General features: G+C 42.7%; 2 protein-coding genes across 7 annotated transcripts in view; one reads left to right on the top strand and one right to left on the bottom strand.

Moving 5' to 3' along the window:
• The window catches only part of LOC120825054 (myosin-10), a 42,029-nt gene extending 39,702 nt beyond the window's left edge, over positions 1-2,327 (bottom strand). For 5 of the 6 annotated variants that reach the window (XM_040186392.2, XM_040186396.2, XM_040186394.2 and 2 more), the window contains exon 1: positions 2,127-2,327. The gene's annotated coding sequence lies outside the window, so the exon portion shown is untranslated. Of the gene's footprint in view, positions 1-1,140; positions 1,285-2,126 lie in introns of those variants that run through there. The other variant, XM_040186393.2, reaches the window with a different exon arrangement.
• A 4,550-nt stretch (positions 2,328-6,877) lies between these two features.
• cygb2 (cytoglobin 2) lies at positions 6,878-21,394 on the top strand. The gene is made up of 3 exons (XM_040187155.2): positions 6,878-7,668; positions 13,058-13,289; positions 17,716-21,394. Exons 1-3 carry the CDS (start codon positions 7,478-7,480, stop codon positions 17,878-17,880), a joined length of 588 nt encoding a protein of 195 aa, XP_040043089.1. The 5' UTR covers positions 6,878-7,477; the 3' UTR covers positions 17,881-21,394.
• Positions 21,395-22,307: the final 913 nt, after the last annotated feature.

Genomic DNA, 22,307 nt, shown 5'->3' with positions numbered 1-22,307 from the left:
TGGATGTCCGCCCACCATCTGAAAATCAACCCCGACAAGACTGAACTACTTCTCTTTCCCGGAAAAGACTCGCTTACCCAGGACCTGACAGTCAACTTTGGAAACTCTGTGCTAACGCCCACTTCGACTGCTAAGAACCTCGGCGTCACACTCGACAACCAACTCTCCCTGACTCCCAACATCACTGCGACAACGCGATCCTGTAGATACACGCTCTACAACATCAGGAGAATACGTCCCCTTCTCACTCAGAAGGCAGCGCAGGTACTGATTCAGGCTCTTGTCATCTCCCGCCTGGACTACTGCAACTCCCTCCTGGCAGGTCTCCCTGCCACCGCCATTCGACCTCTGCAGCTCATTCAGAATGCAGCAGCTCGACTGGTCTTCAACCTTCCGAAATTCTCCCACACTACTCCACTCCTCCGCTCTCTTCACTGGCTACCGGTGGCCGCCCGCATCCAGTTCAAAACACTGGTGCTCACGTACCATGCTGTGAATGGATCGGGTCCAGCTTACATCCAGGACATGGTCAAACCCTACATCCCAACCCGCACTCTCCGCTCTGCATCTGCAAAACTACTCGTCCCTCCCTCACTGAGAGCAAAACACTCGACTAGGTCTCGACTCTTCGCTGTCCTTGCGCCGAAATGGTGGAACGCGCTCTCTGAAGACATCAGGACCGCAGAGAGCCTTCACATCTTCCGCCGCAAACTAAAGACACACCTCTTCAGACTCTATCTTGACTAAGACTAACAAATTGTAGCACTTAAATTGTACTTGTGACGTCACTCATCTATAGCAAATTGTAAATTCGCTTATTTGAGGAAATTGCACTTTCTTGTTTCTTGTTCTCCTGAGTTTGTACCCTATGGTTGAATGCACTTATTGTACGTCGCTTTGGATAAAAGCGTCAGCTAAATGACATGTAATGTAATGTAATGTAATTTATTGCACTTTCAGACAATTAAAAAAAAGGAGGAAACAATTGGCATGTAATGGTTCAAATAAGTTGCCAAAAGTAATAAAATCAATAGATCAATAATCAATAAAAAGACTGATGCCTGGTTTTATACTTACTACATCACACAAAAGAATAATAAAGAAGGTACAATGACACTATCAGTAATAAAAGTAACATACCTCCATAAACTGAGCTGAAGTTAAAGCCGGGAAAGAGGATCTAAGTAAAACCAGGTACTTGATGCCCCCAACAGCTGACACGTCTGAATGTGGGCCATGACTGGAAGCACCCTCCAGCTCGCTGCTCACTAAACTGAGGACAACATCAGCTGACGGATGCTCGGAGATATGTAACCAACAATCTAGTCGCATGCTTAAAATCAGGCGCTGATTAGACGCCAATAAATCTGGGTCAGGTCACGGGACGGAGGAGGATCAGCGTGTCACCGCATCCCCTCGCACTACAAATGAAGAAGAAAACCCACTAACCTCGTCCCTCCTTTGGCTCTATCGTTACACAGCATGCAGTGCGCGTTCAGCTGTGCGCGTATAGCTCTTTAGGGGACTGACACGCGCCGGCTGCGGCCGAACCTCTGCATCGGCTAGGTTAGCCTGCTAACGTTAGCTCAAAGTTGGCGTGCTGCGCTTCGCGTCCCGCCCGCTGGAAACGATGCCTGCGGAGGCGAAGCCACAGCTTCTCGCCGTCCGACAAGCCACTACCGGAGCTCTACAAGCGTTGCTTTTCGCGTCCGTGAGCGAGCGGAACAACGACAGAAATAACCACACACGCTCTCATGCGAATCAAGAGTTTAAGGGATGAGGCAAATATCCCATCGTGGGTGTGGGTGTCTAGAAGACGCCTGTCTGGGTGGGGATAAAGAAAGCGGACAATGACCACACCGTTTTTTTCCACGGGAGCTCCTAGTAACGTTAAACTTATAAAACCAGATACCCGCATCACACATGTTAATTGAAGTAATGAAATATATAAATAAATAGCACGTTGGCTCAGCGGCGGCGCCGGCTAACGTTAGCAAAACCCGATGGTCCTCCATCACTGAAAAGTAACGGCACAATAATCTGCTAGCTAACGGTTACTGTTCCTAGCCACGCGCAGCCTCACCACAATAAACGGCCTGACCCCCCTTTTCTTTTGCTGAACTTACCACACACAGCAGATGGGTGAATCCTGTCCTGGTGCTTAGCAGTATCCGGTAGATAAATGTGCCCGTCCTCCAATGTGTGCTAAAGTAGCCCTTTCGCCCGCTCTCGCATCAGTGGTACTCCCCCACCATCCAGCACCCTCTCAACCGAACTCTCGCCGGCCGGGGAGGCTGCAGCGCACCGCCGCACTCTTTTTTTGGGACACACCCACAGGGAGATCTGAACGGCGATTGGCTCTCGCAGTCTGAGGCCTAACCACGATTGGTCCATAATAATCTCCATCCCAAAACTTTGATAGTTGACAACTGCCGCCCGAGATATCAACACCTTCAGACCGGTTGATGCTGCTGCGGCTTACCGTGGTTGTATGACGTTGAAAATGTCACTGCGGTTACAGTGCACATTCTAACAGAGACACAATATCAGCATTTGCCAAATTCACACAGACACATTTGATCAAATAAATAAAACGAATCCTAAAATGATTGTTAATTCACACTATATTGTATTGTTGTAGGGTCCTTTTTGGTTTCTTGACGGGTTTTTTTCCTTGTTCACTCCCCTCCTCTGATTACAGAATTCAAACAATTCAGAAACAATTCAAACATAATCAATACGAAAATAAGATCAATACAATAATAACGCATTATATGATCGGACACAGGCGGATAGAACTGAAATCAACGAGGAGAAGAATGCAATGCATTTTTAAAGATATAAAGAAAGATCTTACAGCAATGGCGCAGAAACACAATGCTCGGAAACAAAATGCAGAAATCATTGATGCTATTTGTTACACATTCGTTTCCTTTACTCAACAGGTAAAATAAATAGTTATTTTTCTCCGTGTGATGGTACCTGTATGTTTACAAAAAGGCAACACGTGTGTGTGTGTTTGTGTGTGCGTCCATTAAATCAAGCACTGACATCCTGTCTGTAGTTTCCTTTTTGTTTATATATATATATATATATATATATATATATATGTGTGTGTGTGTGTGTGTGTGTGTGTGTGTGTGTGTGTGTGTGTTTGTGTGTGTGTGTGTGTGTAAAGACCAATGTGGTTTTTAGAAGTTGCGCTTACTCTACCCAACCAGCAGGTAGAGCCAGAGGCCTGAAGGGAAGTTGTCAACGTAAGGACCCTGCAGCAGACTGCGGTAGATGTATACATAACTTTGGGACATTACGTTTGTTCAAAAATGTATATTTGATTTTGGGACATTATAACTGGATGAAATGTCCAAAAATAAATGTGAAATTTGGGGATATCGAAAAAGAATTTGCCAAGGAGTTTGGTGTAAGGCATGATAGCCTTTCCACGATCCTTGTTGTAAATTCAATGTCACTTAAAAATGTCAAACGTCGTGGCTCCTGTGGATCAGAATGCCCTTCACTAGCCTATACTTAATTCTTAAAGAAAACATTTTCACTAGATAAAAATGTATACGTTATTTTGAAACCCCCCTGCAGCTGATGGATGTGTGCATTAGAACATCAAAGATGGCATTATTACAAAAAGACAACTGTAAAACAAGTTACCACTTTTTAGTGTCTTCTTTTTTAGACAGCCGTTATTGCTGTCAAATGCCCTTTTCAATTAAATTATGTTAACCCAAGATGTAATTTGTGGTGCAGACGGCAGAGGGCAGCAGTGGTAAAGGTAAAGCTTTGCAGACCTCCAGCTTGACACAGCGCCATTAGAGGTAATAGGACAGCTATTTAATGCATTTATTGATCACATATTTGACATGCATGTACTGTAAGGCATATATACCTCATGCAGCAGTCATTAAGTCATTAACTTTAATTAAGTCAGCCTTTAAACTCATGATAGTCCATAGTTCTATCAGAAACACCTATTTTCTGCCCCTTTGTCCGCTTATATTCTCCTTCTACGTTCACTTCTATAGGCTCACAAAATACTAGCCTAAGAATATTTCATGTCATGTTCTAAGCCCTGCCATGCCTTGAATGACAGATGCAGGATGTCTGAGTGAGTTATTTCATCTCGTCCTGACGAGTGACAAGAGTGACACCCTTTGGTGTGTGATGGCTTCTCCCATCGCCTCTTTGGCATAATAGACCTGTCATCAGCATCGTCCTCCACCCTCCCTCTTCTGCTGTTGTCTGGACAGCAGTTTATCAAACATCTCCATCTTTTCCTTTTCGTTGCAAGCGCGGAGAACGAATGTCAAATGTGGCGTTTTCAATAGCAAAGTTCCAGATTGGATAGAGATAAATGTTTGACCTCCTCGGGCTCTGTTTACTGTTCTCTGCATGAGCCTAGATTGATGTTCCCCCCTGAGCTATCTCGCTGCGCAAAATCTCCATCTTAATAAGTCATTTAGTCTCTCATCGAGTTCTAAGAATGCCTATTTTCTTCAGCGAGGGGGAAAAATGTAATCTTTTTCTAAAGCAAATCAGTCCCCCTTTGTTTCTTCTGCTGGAAAGTTTTCATTGTCAAAGAAAGTACATATTCCTCAGACATATATGCTCGTATTCAGGACATTGAAGTAATGCTCTTCCCGATTACAGTCGGTTTTACAATACACATTACTATTTATCTGCTTTAATGTCCAGAGAGATTGTGGGGAAGCAGAACGGTCTCTCGCTCTCTCTCTCTGTCACACGCACACACGCACACACACACACACACACACACACACACACACACACACACACACACACACACACGTGTGCCCTCTGGCTATTGCAGCTGCACCTCTTCAGTCCAAGTAGCTATAATTTCGTTTTTGCCCCACAATTTAAATTGGCTCTTTTTGGCATGGCCTGTGAATTTATGCTGCCAAAACGTTTGGGGGGGGAAAATAGAGTAAGAAATAGACCGCAAGGAAAACTGTAATATGGATAAGTTATATTAGAAAATAATGATTCATTCAAAAATTTGAATTATGTATCTTATGTTTTCCTAAGATTTTCCTCCAGTTTGACATATGTTACGTGTCAGTAAAAGCAGTTTAATGAAACATCAAAGAACGTTTTATCATTATGTGCCAGGGTCATAAATCCTGAAGTAGATTTTCCAAAAAACAAAAGATCTTTCTTTTATTAATCAATTCAAAATGTTTGTATATGTTGGCTATGTGTATGTAGTATACATGCACTTTTATGTCAACAAGCTGTTGAAGAAAGACCAGACAATGTTGTTAAGGGAAAGAGAAACCTGAAGATATAAACAGAGGGCAGGCTCAGATTGCACTCACACAGGTATGAGAGGTCTGATTTTTATTTAATTCCATGAGCCTGCTGCCTGAGCAGTGGCAGCAGTCTGGTCTCCAGCTGAGATTCGGGGGTCTTGGAGCATTGAACCCCTGGAGCAGCTAGAGCACCATGAGATGAGATAGAAAACCAATTTTCTCAACCACCCGAACCAGTTGTTATTACATCTGTCAGACGAGGTACTGCCAACTTTATCGTACAGAAGCAGTTGTGCGCATTGTTGGTGGGAGCACCACCAGTAATGAACCTGAGGGCTGAGCGTTAAAAGACATCCAGTCAGACTGAGATGAAAAATGATGCAAAAATCTCTGGATTTAGAGAATGTCAGCGACTCCATTACATTTTTATTACAAGATACTAATTCAAGGTTAACAAGGTCATCTTGCAGTACATTCATTGCATTAATGCAATGCAATGCATTAATTGATTTTTTTGCCACATTTAGGGAGCAGACATACTATTTAAATCCACTAATAAAGCTAAGGGGCTGTAATCAATATTTGTAAAACAAGGGTTCAAATTACAGCATGATTTAAAAGGGGTTCACTTATGATGTCAAACCAACAAAGAAAAGACACCAGGCTCTGCAGTCCCTCTCACCCTTACAGAGCATTATAGCATTTGTTAGCCCAGTGTTTCTTTTTCTGGCCAAAAATGTCAACCTCTGCACCAAATGGCCGACAGAAAGGCTTCCATCCTCAGGAGGGGGTTCAGATTATGTCTTGCATGCTTCTTTGATGCATTTACACGTTGTCTTTTTTTATGTGTTCTTTGGGGATAGACATTTAGTCCATTACCAATGCTATAATTATTATTGATATGAATAATTAGTAGCTTTAAAAGAGTTGTGATTTATTAGGGATTAATTTGACAGAATAAGCATTAATAGGCGACCCACTAAAAATATTGATATTTTATTTGAATGAGTGTAAAATCTTTAACATCAAGGAAAGTGTGAACGATATTTTTATTGTCCGTAATGTTTGTAACAATTTGTTAATGAGGTTGAAAATGTACACCATTAATAATTCTGCAATGAGTTTAAATTGTATGTAAAAGTTTGCTGCTTCTTGCGTAGCTTATCGTGGCCGGTCTAGTGGTCTGTTGTTTCAAAGGTGCTTACCAAGAATGCCTAAGATTCATTATGCTGCAGTCTTACATTATTTTCAGATTAAGAAAATATATTTGTTTACAACAAATAAAATGATAAATAACCAGGTTAGGCCAAGCGTCTGATCGGCAACACAAAGTACAGTATCATCTGCATAGAGGCACATTTTACATTAGATTCTTTATATATTTTGGACAGAATGTACCTCAATCATTCATTGTGATGTTGCTACATGCCTCTAACACACACTGTGGAATAGACCCGTATATTCCTACTCACTAGATGTGCACAGACATGTGCAAAGAGACCATATGTGTAGTTGCGTGTGTTGGGAGTTGTGTTGAGAGAGACCCATGACGCTTTTTCCCCGTCTTTTCTCCACCCCTCCCTCCCTCTCTCTCTCTCTCTCTCCCTCTCCCTCTCCCTCTCTTTGTTATTCTCCCCACCCCTCTGTCATTCCATCAGGTCCTCACAACACACAAACCACAGCCTCGAACGCCTCATCTCCTCCACCAGAGCCAGAGAACCAGTGCGAGGGAGAGTAGAAGTGACAGGGGAACAGCAGCAGCATCCCTGACAAGCATCTCCCGCACTCGAGACGGGAGGGAGAAAGAGGGAGGTGGGGATAGAAAAAGTGGACGGAGTGCAAAGTAAAAAGGAGAGAGGGGGAGAGAAAGAGAGCAAACCAGTGAGGGAAATAAGTTTTCAGTTGGAGGGAGGACAAGCGAGGGAGAGTTTGGAGGACGGAGAGGGGTGTTCCGGAGCTTCATCTTCCCTTTTCTTTTTTCGTCTGTGAACACCGCCTGCCACCTCTCTTCTCCTCCTCCTCCTATTCCTGCTCTTCCTCCTCCTCCTCCTCTTCGCTCCTCTTCTTCTCTTCCCAAATCTCCTCTCCCAGCTCCCGCCGTGGGGTCTCAGCTCTCCATCTCCCTCCCCCCCTCCCTCGCTCCCTACCTCCCCCGGGCGCTGCTGCGAGCCTCCGGGCTGCTGCGCCGCAGGAGGATGTCTCGCAGGGAGTCACCGCCGCCCTCGCCACCCCCGCAGCTGCTGGGAGTGCGAAGCGGAGAGGTGGAGCGCGAGGATCGTCCGGAGCGCGCCGAGCCGCTGTCCGACGCCGAGAGGGAGATCATCCAGGACACGTGGGGGCACGTCTACAAGAACTGCGAGGACGTGGGGGTGACTGTGCTCATAAGGTGAGTGATGATTTTAGTGTCGCTGTGAAATACTCCCAGATTTGTCACGTTGTGTGCGTGTGTGTGTGTGTGTGCGAGAGAGAACTTTCGAGGAGTGGATGCATTCTTTGCAGTTTAAGATGCTTGAATTTAAGTGTGTGTTTTTTTAATCTGTTGCTGTCTTTGGATGTAGATGCTTAATTCTCACAGTGGATCATTAACAGCTGACATTTTGTGACAAAATTATTACATCTTATGTACAACGGGAAGCTGAAATCTGGTGTTGAAGCCAGAGAGTTGTCGGGTTGTGTGGGCATGTTTGTGGCGGGGTTGTCAGGACTACGAGAGCACAGTATACCTTCACACACGGCTCTATTTTCTGCCAATCCTCTCTGAGCCCCACTGAGCGGTGCTAGACTGTGCAACGTTTTTACCACAGTGGCGACAGTCAGAACTGCGCGCTATATAAAAGCAATACAAGGAAAATTGTAGCCATAAAAAATCCCTATATTATACTTCATTCCGGTTGGTGTGGCCCCTGTTCATTAATTGTGCACCAAGCCAAGATGATGATTTGCTTTCTCATTATATTTTATAAGGAGGTGTATGCCTCATTAATTTTCATATTTGGTGTGAGCACCTTGTTCTTGTATACTCACAGGGCTCTTATTCAACCATCCTTATTGCCTTCTTAAGTTGTCAAAATTTATCCACAAAATAAAATCAAACATTTTTCTCCAAGAGCTTGATCTCCAACAGGCAGTAATTCTCTGCAAAGCCTCCGGATGGAACATGGCTAGAAGGTGTTTTCTTGCTTTTTCTCATATTTCTTTTAAACTTCTATTTATCAAAGCAGACGTTTTGGATTTATTTGAATGTTTCCAGCTGAAACGCCTCAATGTTGCGCTGAGAAAATCCTTTTTGCTTGTTAAAATGGAAGCTGCAGTCAAGGAGACTGATGTGACTGAGACAAACAGATTTTTGGTTGGGGGGAGACAAGAATCCCAAAGAGGCATAGAGCTCCTTTAGTATATATATATATATATAAAATTGTGATATGCAATTGCATATTTTTATCCAAAGCATTTCAAATTAGGATTTTTTGAAGAAATTGTGCCACATTTCACGAAAGGTGCTAAATCTCTTTCTTGTTGAGATTTAGACACTTGTATAGAAAATATGCAGCTACAGCCAGCAGCCGGTTTTCTTAGCTCAGAATAAAAACTGGAAGCAGAAGGGTACACGATCCCGCACCTCTTAAGCTCACTATTTATGTCCTTTCTTTTATCCTTTGAAATACTAATGTTTAAAAGCTGACATGGAGCGGTAACGTCCTGCAGTCTCTTTGGTTGCCTGGCAACTTCCCAGCAAAGACAAGACTTTATAGGTGGATTTTATTCAGGTAATTATTATCAAGGCTAGCTGCTTGACCCTGAGTCCAGTTCTAATGCTAAGCTAAGCTAACCGGCAGCTGGCTGTAGCAGCGTTTTCACAGGCATGAGGGTAGTATCTTCTTATTTAACTCCTGGTAAGGATGCAAATAACTGTATATCCCAATGTGTTCATTTTCCGTTTATATGTTGGTGGTAATAATAAAACAATCAATCATCATCAGAGTCCAGGCCAAGCCTTCAGTTTGCCAAAACCTAAATACATTCAATTTATGACTAAATAAATGAAAATATGAAACAGTAACGCTCCGCTACTGCGTCTCTTATCAGTAAGTGTTTTCTATTTTTACTTGATAAACTCAAATCAAATTTATTGCAGAAACCTTTTCTATTCCGAAGTTTCCAGATTGCTTCACCTTTGTAATCCACATGGTGTGTGAACAATTGGCTGGCAGGTTGTTACCTAACATAATATGAGGCGGAGTCTCCATCAAAGTCTTGCACGGTTTGGATCTTATAGTTGAGATCTGTGCATGATGTGTGATCTGGGATTTGTGACAGTGACAATAGCCCCAGTTGATCTCACCAATGCGTATAAATGCAATTGCATCAGGAGCGTGAGCCCCCCAGGCGTCTGCAGAACCGTGCATGTGGCAGACCATGCATACTTTGACTCAAACGGTGCTGCAATAGTGACAGTGGATTCATGTACATTTTCCCCGAGCAGAAGAGAACAATACACAATGAAACAGAATTGTGAGACGTAAATGTGAGGTGTTTCACGCTGTATGAACACAACAATAAATCAGTTAATCCATCAAGATACACTTACACATATATACATGCAAGGCTATTATCTCCGACGGAGAGAGAGGCGGCACGCGCCGTAAATACGCACCCTGCTCTGCAGGGGGGGTTTCAGGTTCATTGGCCAGGAGTTCAACCAAATGTACCAAAAATGGGTGAATATTTTGACAGTGCAAATGTCCTTGTGTCTCCCAATATCCAGAAACAGAGGAAAGAATATTGGTTACTCAGAGCTTTACAATAGTACCTGATTTTTTTAAGACCGTATGTGTTGGAATCATAGGCTATGGTACAAACAGTAACGTTAATACAGAGTTATCACAAGACATCATCTGGGGACCATAAATATCTGAAACTTATTTGTTGGCAATAACCCCCACTTGTTGTCAAGATATGTCAATTAAATCTAAAAAATGTCAACCAGCTGGTGGCGCAGGAGGGGAGGTCAGGGGATCACCGGGGTGATATCGCACAGAGAACAAGAAAAGCATCCATGTGTACAAAATGTCACAGCAATCTATCCAACAGTTGTTAATATATTTGAGCTAATACTATGTACTAAATAAGTGTACTAAAATCCACAACCAGTTAGGTTTTAATATTTGTGAATAATTTAACCAGCTGTACGCAGTCACAAGTTTGCCTTGTGAAAAAGACGCCCTTGAAGATCCGGCAGTGCGACTGCAGGTTGTTCACGGTACTCCAAAGAATTATAAAAACCATTCCAGTCCAATCAAAGAGTAATTAACGAGCCGCACTAATGGTGCTGCGTTGGATTTTTCATTTAACTGCAGAGACAGGTGCAATAATGTGTTCAGAGCTCTGCGAAGGACTTAATTGGATATTATGTACGTATTTATTTATCATTAAATGATGAAAAGGTTTGGTATTATTATGGTATGCTAAGGGTTAAGCAACAAAAACACATAAAGGAAAGCTTGAGGTTAGAGTTATTAAAAACTAAGAAACCACTTTAAAGTCTGATATGGGACTTTTGGATCAAAAAATGGTCAGGTTGTTGAATTATTGTATTGTACTGTAAAACCATACCGTGGCTACCGACACATTTATCATTCTAACACAAGAAAACAGGAACAACCACTTTTTTCTTCTTGTAAGAAAACATCAAGAGCAGAACTCTGCTTTCTTGAAGCACTGAAGTTATCTCTGTCCGAGCAGAACAATAGCTGTTATTCAGTGTTCTTCCCTGTCGCCGAGCAAAAGAGTGTGACCATATCGTGACAGCTGGGAGAGCCAAGCTAGGAGAGCTACAGGCAAGCCGAGCCTTTGTAGGTCTAGCATGACATTGGATCTGGGGGATGTGGATGTACTGTACTGTGGCGCGGCTGCCGAGGGCCAAACTCCAACTGGGAAGTAACTGTACTCGCAAATCTAGTCAGCTGGAGCACTGACAAGATTTAAAGTGGGTCAGAGCAGAAGTGTGTGTGTGTGTGTGTGTGTGTGTGTGTGTGTATGTCAATCCATCTGTTTTTTCAGTCAGTGTTTGTCTGCATGTCTGTGGTTGTGTGAAGTTCAATAAGAAATTATATTCTGCATGGCTTTCAGTGAAAACAGACAATACTTAACTGTCACATTTCTCACATTCGCCTTTAGCGAAGCTGGTGGAAACTTTGGTATTGCTTTGGCATACGTCCCGTCTCACAGAGCTGCTGTGAGGTCACGTTCTCTCTGTGATGAAAACTGTCAAGCTGCTGAACCAAAACAAATCCTCCTAACTGGAATCCCAAAAGACAATTTATATTGTCTTTGTTTATCTCTCCTCTTACATCTACCAGGGTGGTATAAGAATTGACTACATCCGGACCTGAAATACATCCTATTTTACACACTGGGAAGACGTTAGAAATAATAACGACACATCAGCAATAAGTGTCATTCTCTCCCACATCACAATTCTTTCCTGATCTTTGGATGCCTCTGAGGGGAACTTGGCAAGGACCAAGTCCTCTGCTGGACAGCAGCTCCCATGTCTGTGAAAGGCTGTAGTAGTGAGACACTACGGAGGGCAATAACAGTATTTTTGTTGATTAGTTCACCAATTCCAGTCCAGGCTGAAATGCTCTGACAATTGTTGGATACGATTTCCATGAAATTGGGGACAGCTGTTGGTGACATTGGTTGTCCTCTCATTATTCATCCAGTACACCCGGTCTATGGCCTGCGAAACTAATGACTAATGCCAATTTGTGTTTGGTTTGTTTGCCAATTAGTGGATGTGAGCATGCTAGCAGTATCTAACAGAGTGAACGTGGTAAACTTGTACCTGTGAAACATGTGAGCGTTGTCATTGTAGGGACATTGTAGCATCTACCTCAAAACGTGGCTGTGCCTTGGTCCAGGTCTACAGAGCTGCTATTATGGCGTAGCAGGGATTTTAGGCACAAAGGAGCATTTAAATGAGTGTGTCTGTACTCTGTATTAGCAGTTGTAAGGTACTGCAAATGGGAGACTGTGAAATACGAGCCAATAAATCCAGTTGGAGTAACAGATTAGTGTGCTTAAAGGCTTTTCAGACACTAAACCATTGCACAGTGGGTCGCAATAGGCGATAGGTGTAAGTATGTGTGTGTTTCTAAATCATGCTCAACAAAGAACTATTTACTAATTAGACTATATGGCATCTGTGTACCAGGCTTCGGGGATATAATTTGCAGACTGAGGATCATGTTTTGGCTTTGGAGAAAGAGAGACTTTCAAGCCTCTGGCTATTTGCTTCTTAACCGTAAATTCTTATCTTTCAAGGATGAGTCCCCACATGCTTTGGTCAGATGTTGGGATGCATGCACGGCTCTCATTATCATAGATTTCCTCTGGCTTTGTTATGGGCTTCTGAAGGGATTTGTCTCAGTTTAGCAGAACAGACAACATCATTGCCATTTCAGAATAAATGGTAACAACAATTTAGAGCAATTCTCTTGTTTGTGTCATGTTTTAGTCTCTATGCTTGTCTTACTCTCCAATCGTAATTCAGGTTCGTATTTTGAGACACACCTGTTAGATTGAAACGTTTTTTTCAAAAATACAATACTAAAACAGGGTGCCGTGCACAGCAGGATTATTTTCTCTCTACTCACTTCCAGTTTCCGTTGGGGGGGGAGACAAGAATCCATTTTTCGTGACAAACCCAAAGGGCTAATTTTCTTCTCTTTTTTCCTTTTGTCTGAATTAATCTGAAATGTCTTCCTCTTTAGGTTCTTCATCAACTTTCCATCTGCCAAGCAGTACTTCAGCCAGTTCCAGGAAATGGAGGATCCAGAGGAGATGGAGCGAAGCAGCCAACTTCGACAACACGCCCGCAGGGTGATGAACGCCATCAACACTGTGGTGGAGAATCTGCATGACCCGGAGAAGGTGTCGTCAGTGTTGGCTCTTGTGGGAACGGCTCATGCCATCAAACACAAGGTGGAACCCATGTACTTTAAGGTGACTTCAAGGAATAATACATTGCCCGATACTATTAGGCCGCTGATATTCAGTTATCTTATGATGATGTTTATCATTTTTCCACTCTGTACATTTTCCACATGAGTAGTGTTTCACTGCTCGATTTATTGTTTCGTAGTTTGGGACACTTGATTGGCCAAGCAATAAAATTAATGTCCCCAAAGATAATTGTCTGGTTAAGTGGCACAGTGGAAGTGTTTTCTTGCCGCAGAAGCCTCTTGAATTATCAACACATCCTATTAGCACCCTTTAGAAACCAATCTAAAACACAGGCTATTCTCCTGCCTATTTAAATTGACTAAGGCCCAAATGATTTTGTTTGGCTGCCTTTCATGGTTGAAGGTGTTGAGTCTGTTGCACCTTATCAATGACAAATGTGTGTGACTGGGTGTGGTCTGAAGTGTCCTCTGTTACAGCTGTTACCACAGCAACAGTGAAGAGTACCAATTCTTCACTGCAGTGGGCCCTGATGCCTGTTTGGATGCCTTCTCTTCCATCAACCTTGATCAACTGACTTCTTTATTTTCAAAGTCTAAATCTTCTACTTGTCTCTTGGATCCGATTCCGACCAAACTGCTTAAGGAAGTTTTTCCTTTAGTTAGCACATCCTTATTAGATATTATGAATCTGTCTTTGTTAACAGGACATGTACCACAGTCCTTCAAGGTAGCTGTAATTAAACCTCTTCTTAAGAAACCTACTCTTGCTCCAGAGGTGTTGGCTAACTACAGACCTATCTCTAATCTTCCCTTCCTCTCTAAGATCCTTGAGAAATCCGTCGCAAATCAATTATGTGACTTTCTACAAAACAATGCTTTGTTCGAGGATTTCCAGTCAGGATTCCGAGTGCATCACAGTACAGAAACAGCACTGGTGAAAATTACTAATGATCTTCTACTTGCATCGGACCAAGGACTCATCTCTTTTCTTGTCTTGCTGGACCTCAGTGCCGCATTTGATACCATAGACCATTGTATCCTGTTGCAGAGACTAGAACATTTAATTGGTATCAAAGGAACTGCACTCAGCTGGTTTAAATCCTACCTATCGGACCGATCCCAGTTTGTGCTTGTAAACGGTGAATCCTCAAAGACCACCAATGTTGGTCACGGAGTCCCACAAGGTTCTGTACTTGGACCGATTTTATTTACCCTCTATATGCTTCCTTTGGGCGATCTTATCAGGAAACACCGCATAAACTTCCATTGTTATGCAGACGATACTCAACTGTATCTGTCGATCAAGCCAGAAGAGACGGACCAGTTAGTTAGACTCCAAGAATGTCTTGGAGACATCAAAACTTGGATGACTGGCAACTTCCTGATGCTAAACTCAGAAAAAACGGAAGTTATCCTGATAGGCCCAGAGCGCCTTCGAAGCCAGCTGTCGCGTGATACAGTTTTTATGGATGGAATTGCTCTGGTACCCAGCAGCACCGTCAGGAATCTGGGAGTTCTCTTCGACCAGGATATGACCTTCAACTCGCATATAAAGAAGACTTCAAGGACTGCCTATTTCCATCTACGTAACATATCAAAAATCAGGAACTTCCTGTCTCAAAGTGATGCAGAAAAATTAGTTCATGCGTTTGTCACTTCCAGACTGGACTACTGTAATTCTTTGTTATCAGGCTGCTCTTATAAATCTCTTAAGCCTCTCCAGCTGATTCAGAATGCTGCAGCACGTGTATTAACAAGAACTAAGAAAAGGGATCATATCACTCCTGTATTAACTTCTCTGCACTGGCTCCCTGTTAAATCAAGAATAGATTTTAAGGTACTTCTCCTCACCTACAAGGCACTTGCTGGTGAGGCACCGTTGTATCTTCAAGAGCTTGTAACACCGTATTGCCCTACAAGGCAACTGCGCTCCATAGATGCTGGGTTACTTGTTGTTCCTATGGTTTTAAAAAGTAGGCTGGGGGCCAGAGCCTTCAGTTATCAAGCTCCTCTTTTGTGGAACCAGGTTCCACTTTCAGTCCGGGGGGCAGATTCGGTCAGCTCTTTTAAAGTAAAACTTAAAACGTTCCTCTTTGATTCTGCCTATAGTTAGGGCTGGCTCAGGTTAGTCCGGACCAGCCCTTAGTTAAGCTGCTATAGGCTTAGAATGCCGGGGGAATTCTTAGGACACACCGAGCTCCTCTCTCACGCTCTCGTTCTACCATAATTCAAGTTTTATTAATGCACATGACTAATTCAGCTTCTTTCCGGGAGTTTTTTTTTTTGTGCTTTCGCCCCTATCAGGTCCATAGATCGTGGTTCCTTCGGGACCCTGGTCCTGACACCTACCGTGGCCATGCTGACGCCTGCTGCTGCCATCATCATCATCATCATTATTTTAGATATTAATAATATTACTTTACTCATAAACCGACATTACCCTCTCCTAAAATCTCTGTGCTCTCCCTCCCCACAGGATTCTGTGGATGGTGGTTCTATCTGATGGTGGTTGCCTCTGCAGTGGTCCTGCTGTGCGCCTGGCTTACTACTCACAATTACTTGAATCATTTCTGTCATAGGAATTGCATGTATTATACATTGTTCATTCTGTACACATGGCATCCATTGTAGTCTGTCCATCCCGGGAGTGGGATCCCTCCTCTGACGTTCTCCCTAAGGTTTCTTCCCTTTTTTTCCCTCTTGTAAGGGTTTTTTCATTTTTTGGGGAGTTTTTCCTGTGCCGATGGTGGGTTTCGGGGCAGAGGATGTCGTATGTGTACAGACTGTAAAGCCCTCTGAGGCAAATTTGTAATTTGCGATTCTGGGCTATACAAAATAAAATGACTTGACTTGAAAAATGACAATTATATAAATACAATAAATATGAATTGTGTACTTTGTGTAAAGAAATACACACAAATGCTAGCGGTGTTACAGAAGGGTGTGTGCTACGTTTCCGTGACAATGCTGTTGGTTGGGACGTCTTTATCCGCTGCCACATGAGCACGGTGGCGTGCCGCCAGGGTGTCGCACTCACACACACACACACACACACAGGGGAAGAGTAACATCATCCATCAGACAAGGTACCCATTGCTGTCTTAGAATTAGTTGTTTGCTGCAATATTATTGCTTTGAAGGTCATACTTAAATCTAAAAGTTATTTAATCACCTGAGGAAACATTGAGGAGGGAGAGGATGGAATCTGAGAGTTTAATTTAACCCGTAAAATTCCTTTTTCTGCCTTTGTCACATTGAAGAAGGGAAGCATATGTTCCTTTCCTTTAAGTTTGAATGTCGACCGCAGTTCATCACATGGACACATTGCTCTATTCAAACTACCGTATTTTCCGCACTTTTAAGGCTTTAATTTTCTCAAGAAACAACAGTGCCTTATAATCCGGAGTGCCTTATATATGGATCAATTGGTTAATTGGTTGATCCATACTGGTTGTACACGTCGCTCAAGGCGCTCTGCCAAACATGCCAAAGCTCGTCTACGACGGCGAACAAAGCTGTCGTTCTTGCCGAGCACTTTATGAGTATAAAGAGCGAGAGACGGCGCCCTTTTCATTACAGTAGCTGAACCATCTAAACAGGAAAAATAAGTTATTCTAAAAGGGGCCCTTGGCAGGCGGCGTGGCTGGCGAGCAGCTGAAGATTTAAGGCGTGGATGGCGAGGGGGGGCGGCGGGAGCGGACGCACCTCGCAGCATCGATCGGACCCTGAAAGCACATTCTCCAGCTCCCCACATCCACCCCCGTCCACCCGCCCCGACCTCAAACGTTTCACTGCAGTATCTTATGCGCCTTATAATCCGGTCCGCCTTATGTATGAAAAATGTTCTAAAATAGGTAATTCACTGAAGGTGCGCCTTGTTGTGCGCAAAACACGGTATTCAAACATCCTTCCACTGGCTTCCGGATGCTTTTGGAATGTGTTTTAAGATTTAATTGATCACTTCTATCAGACTGTGTATTCCCTATACTGTTAACCTCATATGTTTAAGACTGGACCCTTCAGTCATATTATATTTTCTTTTTTGTTAAGGAGATCATGATGGTGGGAAACTTGTGAAATAACACATTGGTTTAGTCTCAACTCTCTAACAGGTGGTAGCGGGGATCCCACCAATGCTCACCTACTACATTTGAATCCAAATAATGTTTTATTTATGCTGTCCTTTACTACCTTCTCACTCCCCACCTGTGTTGTATTTTCCCTGTCACTTCATGTTCTTTTGCCTTTGCATCACCTTTCCACCCACTGCTCTCATGCTTTCCTGCTATAATTTCCAATTCTCGCCATGCCCACTTTTCTGAGAGCGCGAATTGGATTTAGTTATCTCCACCGCTGCGCTCTCACTTTACATTATTCTCTCTTTCTTCCACCTGCCCTTATCTTGAAAGAACTCTCTTTTACCCCTTGTGTTAATCAAGTATATTTCTCGACCCCTTTCCTCCCAGATCCTGAGCGGTGTGCTGCTGGAGGTGTTGTCTGAAGATTTCCCAGAGTTCTTCCCGACAGAGGTGCAGATGGTGTGGACCAAACTGTTGGGGGCGGTGTACTGGCATGTGACGGGGGCTTACACTGACGTGGGCTGGCTCCAGGTCTCCAGCTCAGCGGTGTGAAGATTTTGGAAGAAGAGGGGGTAAAGGAGTTTCAATTGCAAGCAGCTCTGTGAGGATGGTTTCACGATCATGGATGAGATTAACGTGGTAATCCGAGCTACTCTGTGCTTAATTTTGGTGACATTTTGGGTGCTACGCCTTCATTGTTGTGGTGTTTCAACATCATACTTCCGAGAGATCATTTTGGACACCAAACAATGTAGCCAGATGACATTTCCATTTCTTCTAACAGAGTTTAAGACAGTGTAAATGGTACTTTGGTCTGTGTTTTTATCCATTGAGGCTGTCACTGCTTATAACTATTCAGTTCTTCTGTTTATTTCAGCAAACGGCTTTTACTGCCAAAATGCAACACAAATCATAACCTTCACTGAGCCCCTTTCCCTCAGTTACTGTTGCTAGGCCTGCTAAACTAACCAAACTAGCCGCATATACATTTTACCAACGAAATGGTGTTAAATTTACCAATCCCAATTTTGTTTGATTTTGAAACAATTACTCCTTAATTTCATACAGAGGTAGAGTTCCCATTTCAAGCCCAACAACTGTAATAAGTGTGTTTATCAACTATCACTAGCTTCAAAAGTAATGTCGGCTAGCTACGTAATTTATTTTATGATGATCAATCAGGCTACTATTCACAGCATATCATGCTAAAAGGCTAAAGCGACATCACAGGTAAAATACAACACATGGAGATGACGGAGGAGCATTGTTTTCGTGGCGTAGCTATATACAATAGTTGTATTATTATGGTACGATATGATAATTAAAATGTGAAGAAAAATACTGTGTTATAGTTTGTTTGACGAAAAAATAAACAGCGCCCTCCCAATTTCTCTTGCTACAGCTTCCTGCAGATCAAGGTGGAGAAAGTGCGTTGCTACAGATGAGCTAACGCTATGTTGGGCCAACAGGGTTTTAGTGAAAATCTGAGGCTGGCAGACATTTATTTATACGAAAAATGTTGCAGATTATTACTTTAGAGTGTGAGAAGCCTCGTCAGGTGAAACTAAGAATGCACCTCATGATATTTTTTCAGAAAAAAAGTGTTTTGGACAGGAAGTGACTTTTAAGCCCTGAGATGGGGCCGTTAGCTGATGAAGCCCCAGCTATGGGACCATGGAGCTGCTGACTGTTAATAGATTATCTTTGTGTCCTACGACAGTATATCCTCATGTTTAGGGCCTGTGCCCCTTTCTCTTTCTCTCTATTGATGCATTGTGTGCTCTTAATGTCTTGTTTAACTTTACCGAGCTGTTTGTATATTGTACAGTGGGCAAGTGTGCGTACTCTCGTCTGCCTTCGTTTACAACTTATTGGCACGTCGGTCTGCCGACGTGTAAAAGGAGGACTGTTTTCTTCTTTGCTAAACGTCTAGCAACGACGCTCTGCGGTTTTTCTCGCCTATCACTTTCATGACGCAAACGCGACGGAAAAAATATATATATCAGCAGGTGGACAAAATCAGCGAGCGCACATGTTCACATTCACACACGCATGCATGCTATAAGACCTCCTCTCTGCTAATATTTACAGGACTGTCGGTTGGTTTACATCTTCTAAACCCCATCAGGGAGACGCAAGGCATTAGAGGCTCCATTAAAGGCTTTAGAAAGTCACTCTGGAGTCCTACGGAAAACATGACAGCTTAAGAAGTGCAATCAGTCCTTTTCCTTAGATCTCTGATACATCTAACAAAAAGAAATAACGTCCAAATAAATTAAATGCATTGCACACATTGTGCTGGCTTTGCTCCAACTATCATAAACAGGACGCTTTCTTCGTGTCGGACGAGGGGAATTTTGGAAGCACTCACAGTTTCTCTCGAAACTCACATCCTATTCAGACATCCGCCCCTCAAACCTGCTGCATAGTGTCAAACTATCTGCGACGTATAAAACATCGTCCTCTTGTCAGCGGCGTTTCAGCAATCAGAGTGTTGGGACTGCATGCACTCTGCTGTCTGTCCCCATCTGCGAGTCCCTCTCTGGTCAATTCCCAAACATGCACGGTAAATCTGTTTAGGATGGATATTTGATCCAATCTTTAGTTTGCATCTGCTCCAGTGACGTCCTGTACCTCCTATCTGACCCCCCTTGGCATCGGCATCTGGCATTAATGAGGACGTAATGAGTCTCTCCTCCTCATTTGGTCATTCATTTACCGTGACTTCCCATTGCCTCTGTTAAGAGCCGAGTCATTGAGACCAAAAACAATTATGACTGGACAGATGGGTTTAAGCTCCACCACACCTTTCACAATAATTCTAAAAATGTCTTTCGGTCACTTCAAACATTGATACAATGTTTAGAGACCTACTGACCGTATTAATTGCACAGTATGCCTTACCTTGACCAGTCGTTTCCAAACCTTTCCCATCATGCTTCCACTTTGAACACAAAATACTTCACATTTGTGATTGTATTGGACTTAAAAGCCAGTCTACCTTGTTCGGTACCATTGATTTTCATTATAGTTCCACTAATCCACATCTGGTTTTAGAAGGCAGAGTATCTTGTTATCTTGGTATTAGAGTGAGACAAGTATATAAACCAATGCTGGGGCAACAAGATAATTTGACTTACTTACTCATGATAAAAGGATTAAACAAGACTGTGTGTAAACATTAAAAACAAGTTTAGTAAGAGCTCTTATTAAAACGCTTCCTTTTCAAGCTCAACTGGAGAGTCGTACGCCAACACACGGACGGCTTACTGTGATTCCTGTGTTTGTCTGACAAGAGTCAAACAAACCTCAACGTAAGCTTCCACTTTGACTCAAATAGCTCACGAGGGAGTAAACACACACCGGTCCTATTCTTTGCTTCTCTTCTGACGTCGGCGTCCCTCCGAGGTCAGACCGCCAGCAGCTTGAAGGTTCAGAAGTATTTCGGTTCGCCCGACATTTTGTTTATTGAACACTTTGTGGTGTGAAACACACACACACGACCGAGATGAGCTGTTGCTCTTTCTAAGCTACAGGATTTGTGCTCCTCTTCAAGCAGCCCCCCATGAACACACACACACACGTATCTATATGTGCAGACACATCCCAATTAAGCTCACACGCTTTCTTCACTTTTCACACACACGCACAGTATTGCATTTAATGGGCGAGTTGGGTATGTCCTTGCATGCCAAATGTACTGCAGACGCACTTAATCCAATCTATATTTTCAATCGTTTTGTGCTCAATAAATAATTAAATAGGCTCATTCTCAAATAAGGGCGTCACAGCATATGTGGAACTTTGTGGTTTTTGTTGTGCAATGTTTCTGTCCATCAGTTGAAAAGTTAGGACTTTATATTTTTCTAAATATATATCTATGAGAAGGACTCTATGTATTTGAATACTCTATATGAATATGTAATTGTGTACTGCGTTGCTGGTGTGAGCGGGTACAGAGGCTTTGTAGTGTTTTGAGCATGTTTGCACAGCCAACCACAGACTTGTACCTCTGCAGACCTGGTGAAAATGATCATGACCGTCAATAAAATATACTGGTAAAGTTCTCTCTGACTGAGCTTCTTTTTTTGAAGGACACACAGATGAACGATCAAAATGAAGCTGGTTATTGTTAATGTTGGAGATCAACCTAATGAGAAACATCACTGGTGAAATGATGAGCACACGAGTTACAAACAACATACCTTCAGGTTGCATCACCTGGAAATAAATATCTTTGTATTATGGAGAGTGACCCGCAGCGGGTAGGATTACGATTAAAGTCAAATCCTTCAACAGCAACAGACAACGGGATAAAATAAGTCACACTTTAAATTAAACCTTTTTGGGATTTATTTGTCTTTAGCCTTTTCGCTGGGCAGTCTACATGTAGTCTACAATATTGAGTACAAAACAGAAATTAAGAATAAGCTAAAATAGTTGAAAACAGAAGAATACAGTGCGAGATATGAATAAAATCATCATTGGCAAATTGGATTGTGGCCCGCAACATACACATATTCTTCCGTATTTAAAATGTAATTGTTTGGTACCATACAGAAACAACATACCTACCATGAAGGAAGTTGAGAAATAAGGGGGTGATAATCAGGTCAAGGACAAGAATATAATTTACACACTGCATTTCGAACAGTTAGTCAACTAACCGCAGTTACTACAGAGATGACACCTTCAAAGCAGCATGTTGTGGGCTGTAATCTAAAGCGTTACTTTCAAGGGTGAATTTAAAAAGGACTGAGAGTGCTGCACATATACGGTGCTCAGAAAATAAATGCTGCTTCTCCTTGCGAGGTCTGGATGGCTCATATGGTGGCAGCATATCAAACGCTTATTTTGGCGCTAGACCATTCTGTGCTTTATGAACCAGTTGTATTTGACTCAGTATAAAATCTGAGCACTGGTGTGACAGGCTCCACTTTACTGTGTTAGTGGCGGCAGAAACTAAGGAGAATGGATTT

This window comes from Gasterosteus aculeatus, chromosome 9, assembly GCF_964276395.1.
Source record: "Gasterosteus aculeatus chromosome 9, fGasAcu3.hap1.1, whole genome shotgun sequence".
Classification (NCBI taxonomy): domain Eukaryota; kingdom Metazoa; phylum Chordata; class Actinopteri; order Perciformes; family Gasterosteidae; genus Gasterosteus; species Gasterosteus aculeatus.
This window is presented reverse-complemented; position numbering and strand designations above follow the sequence as displayed.

Excerpts from the sequence above, each read along its gene's own strand:
- cygb2 (XM_040187155.2), top strand. The coding sequence starts at position 7,478 with ATGTCTCGCAGGGAGTCACCGCCGCCCTCGCCACCCCCGCAGCTGCTG. Across the intron at positions 7,669-13,057 it reads GGGGTGACTGTGCTCATAAG|GTTCTTCATCAACTTTCCAT; the intron begins GTGAGTGATGAT and ends CTTCCTCTTTAG. Across the intron at positions 13,290-17,715 it reads TGGAACCCATGTACTTTAAG|ATCCTGAGCGGTGTGCTGCT; the intron begins GTGACTTCAAGG and ends CTTTCCTCCCAG.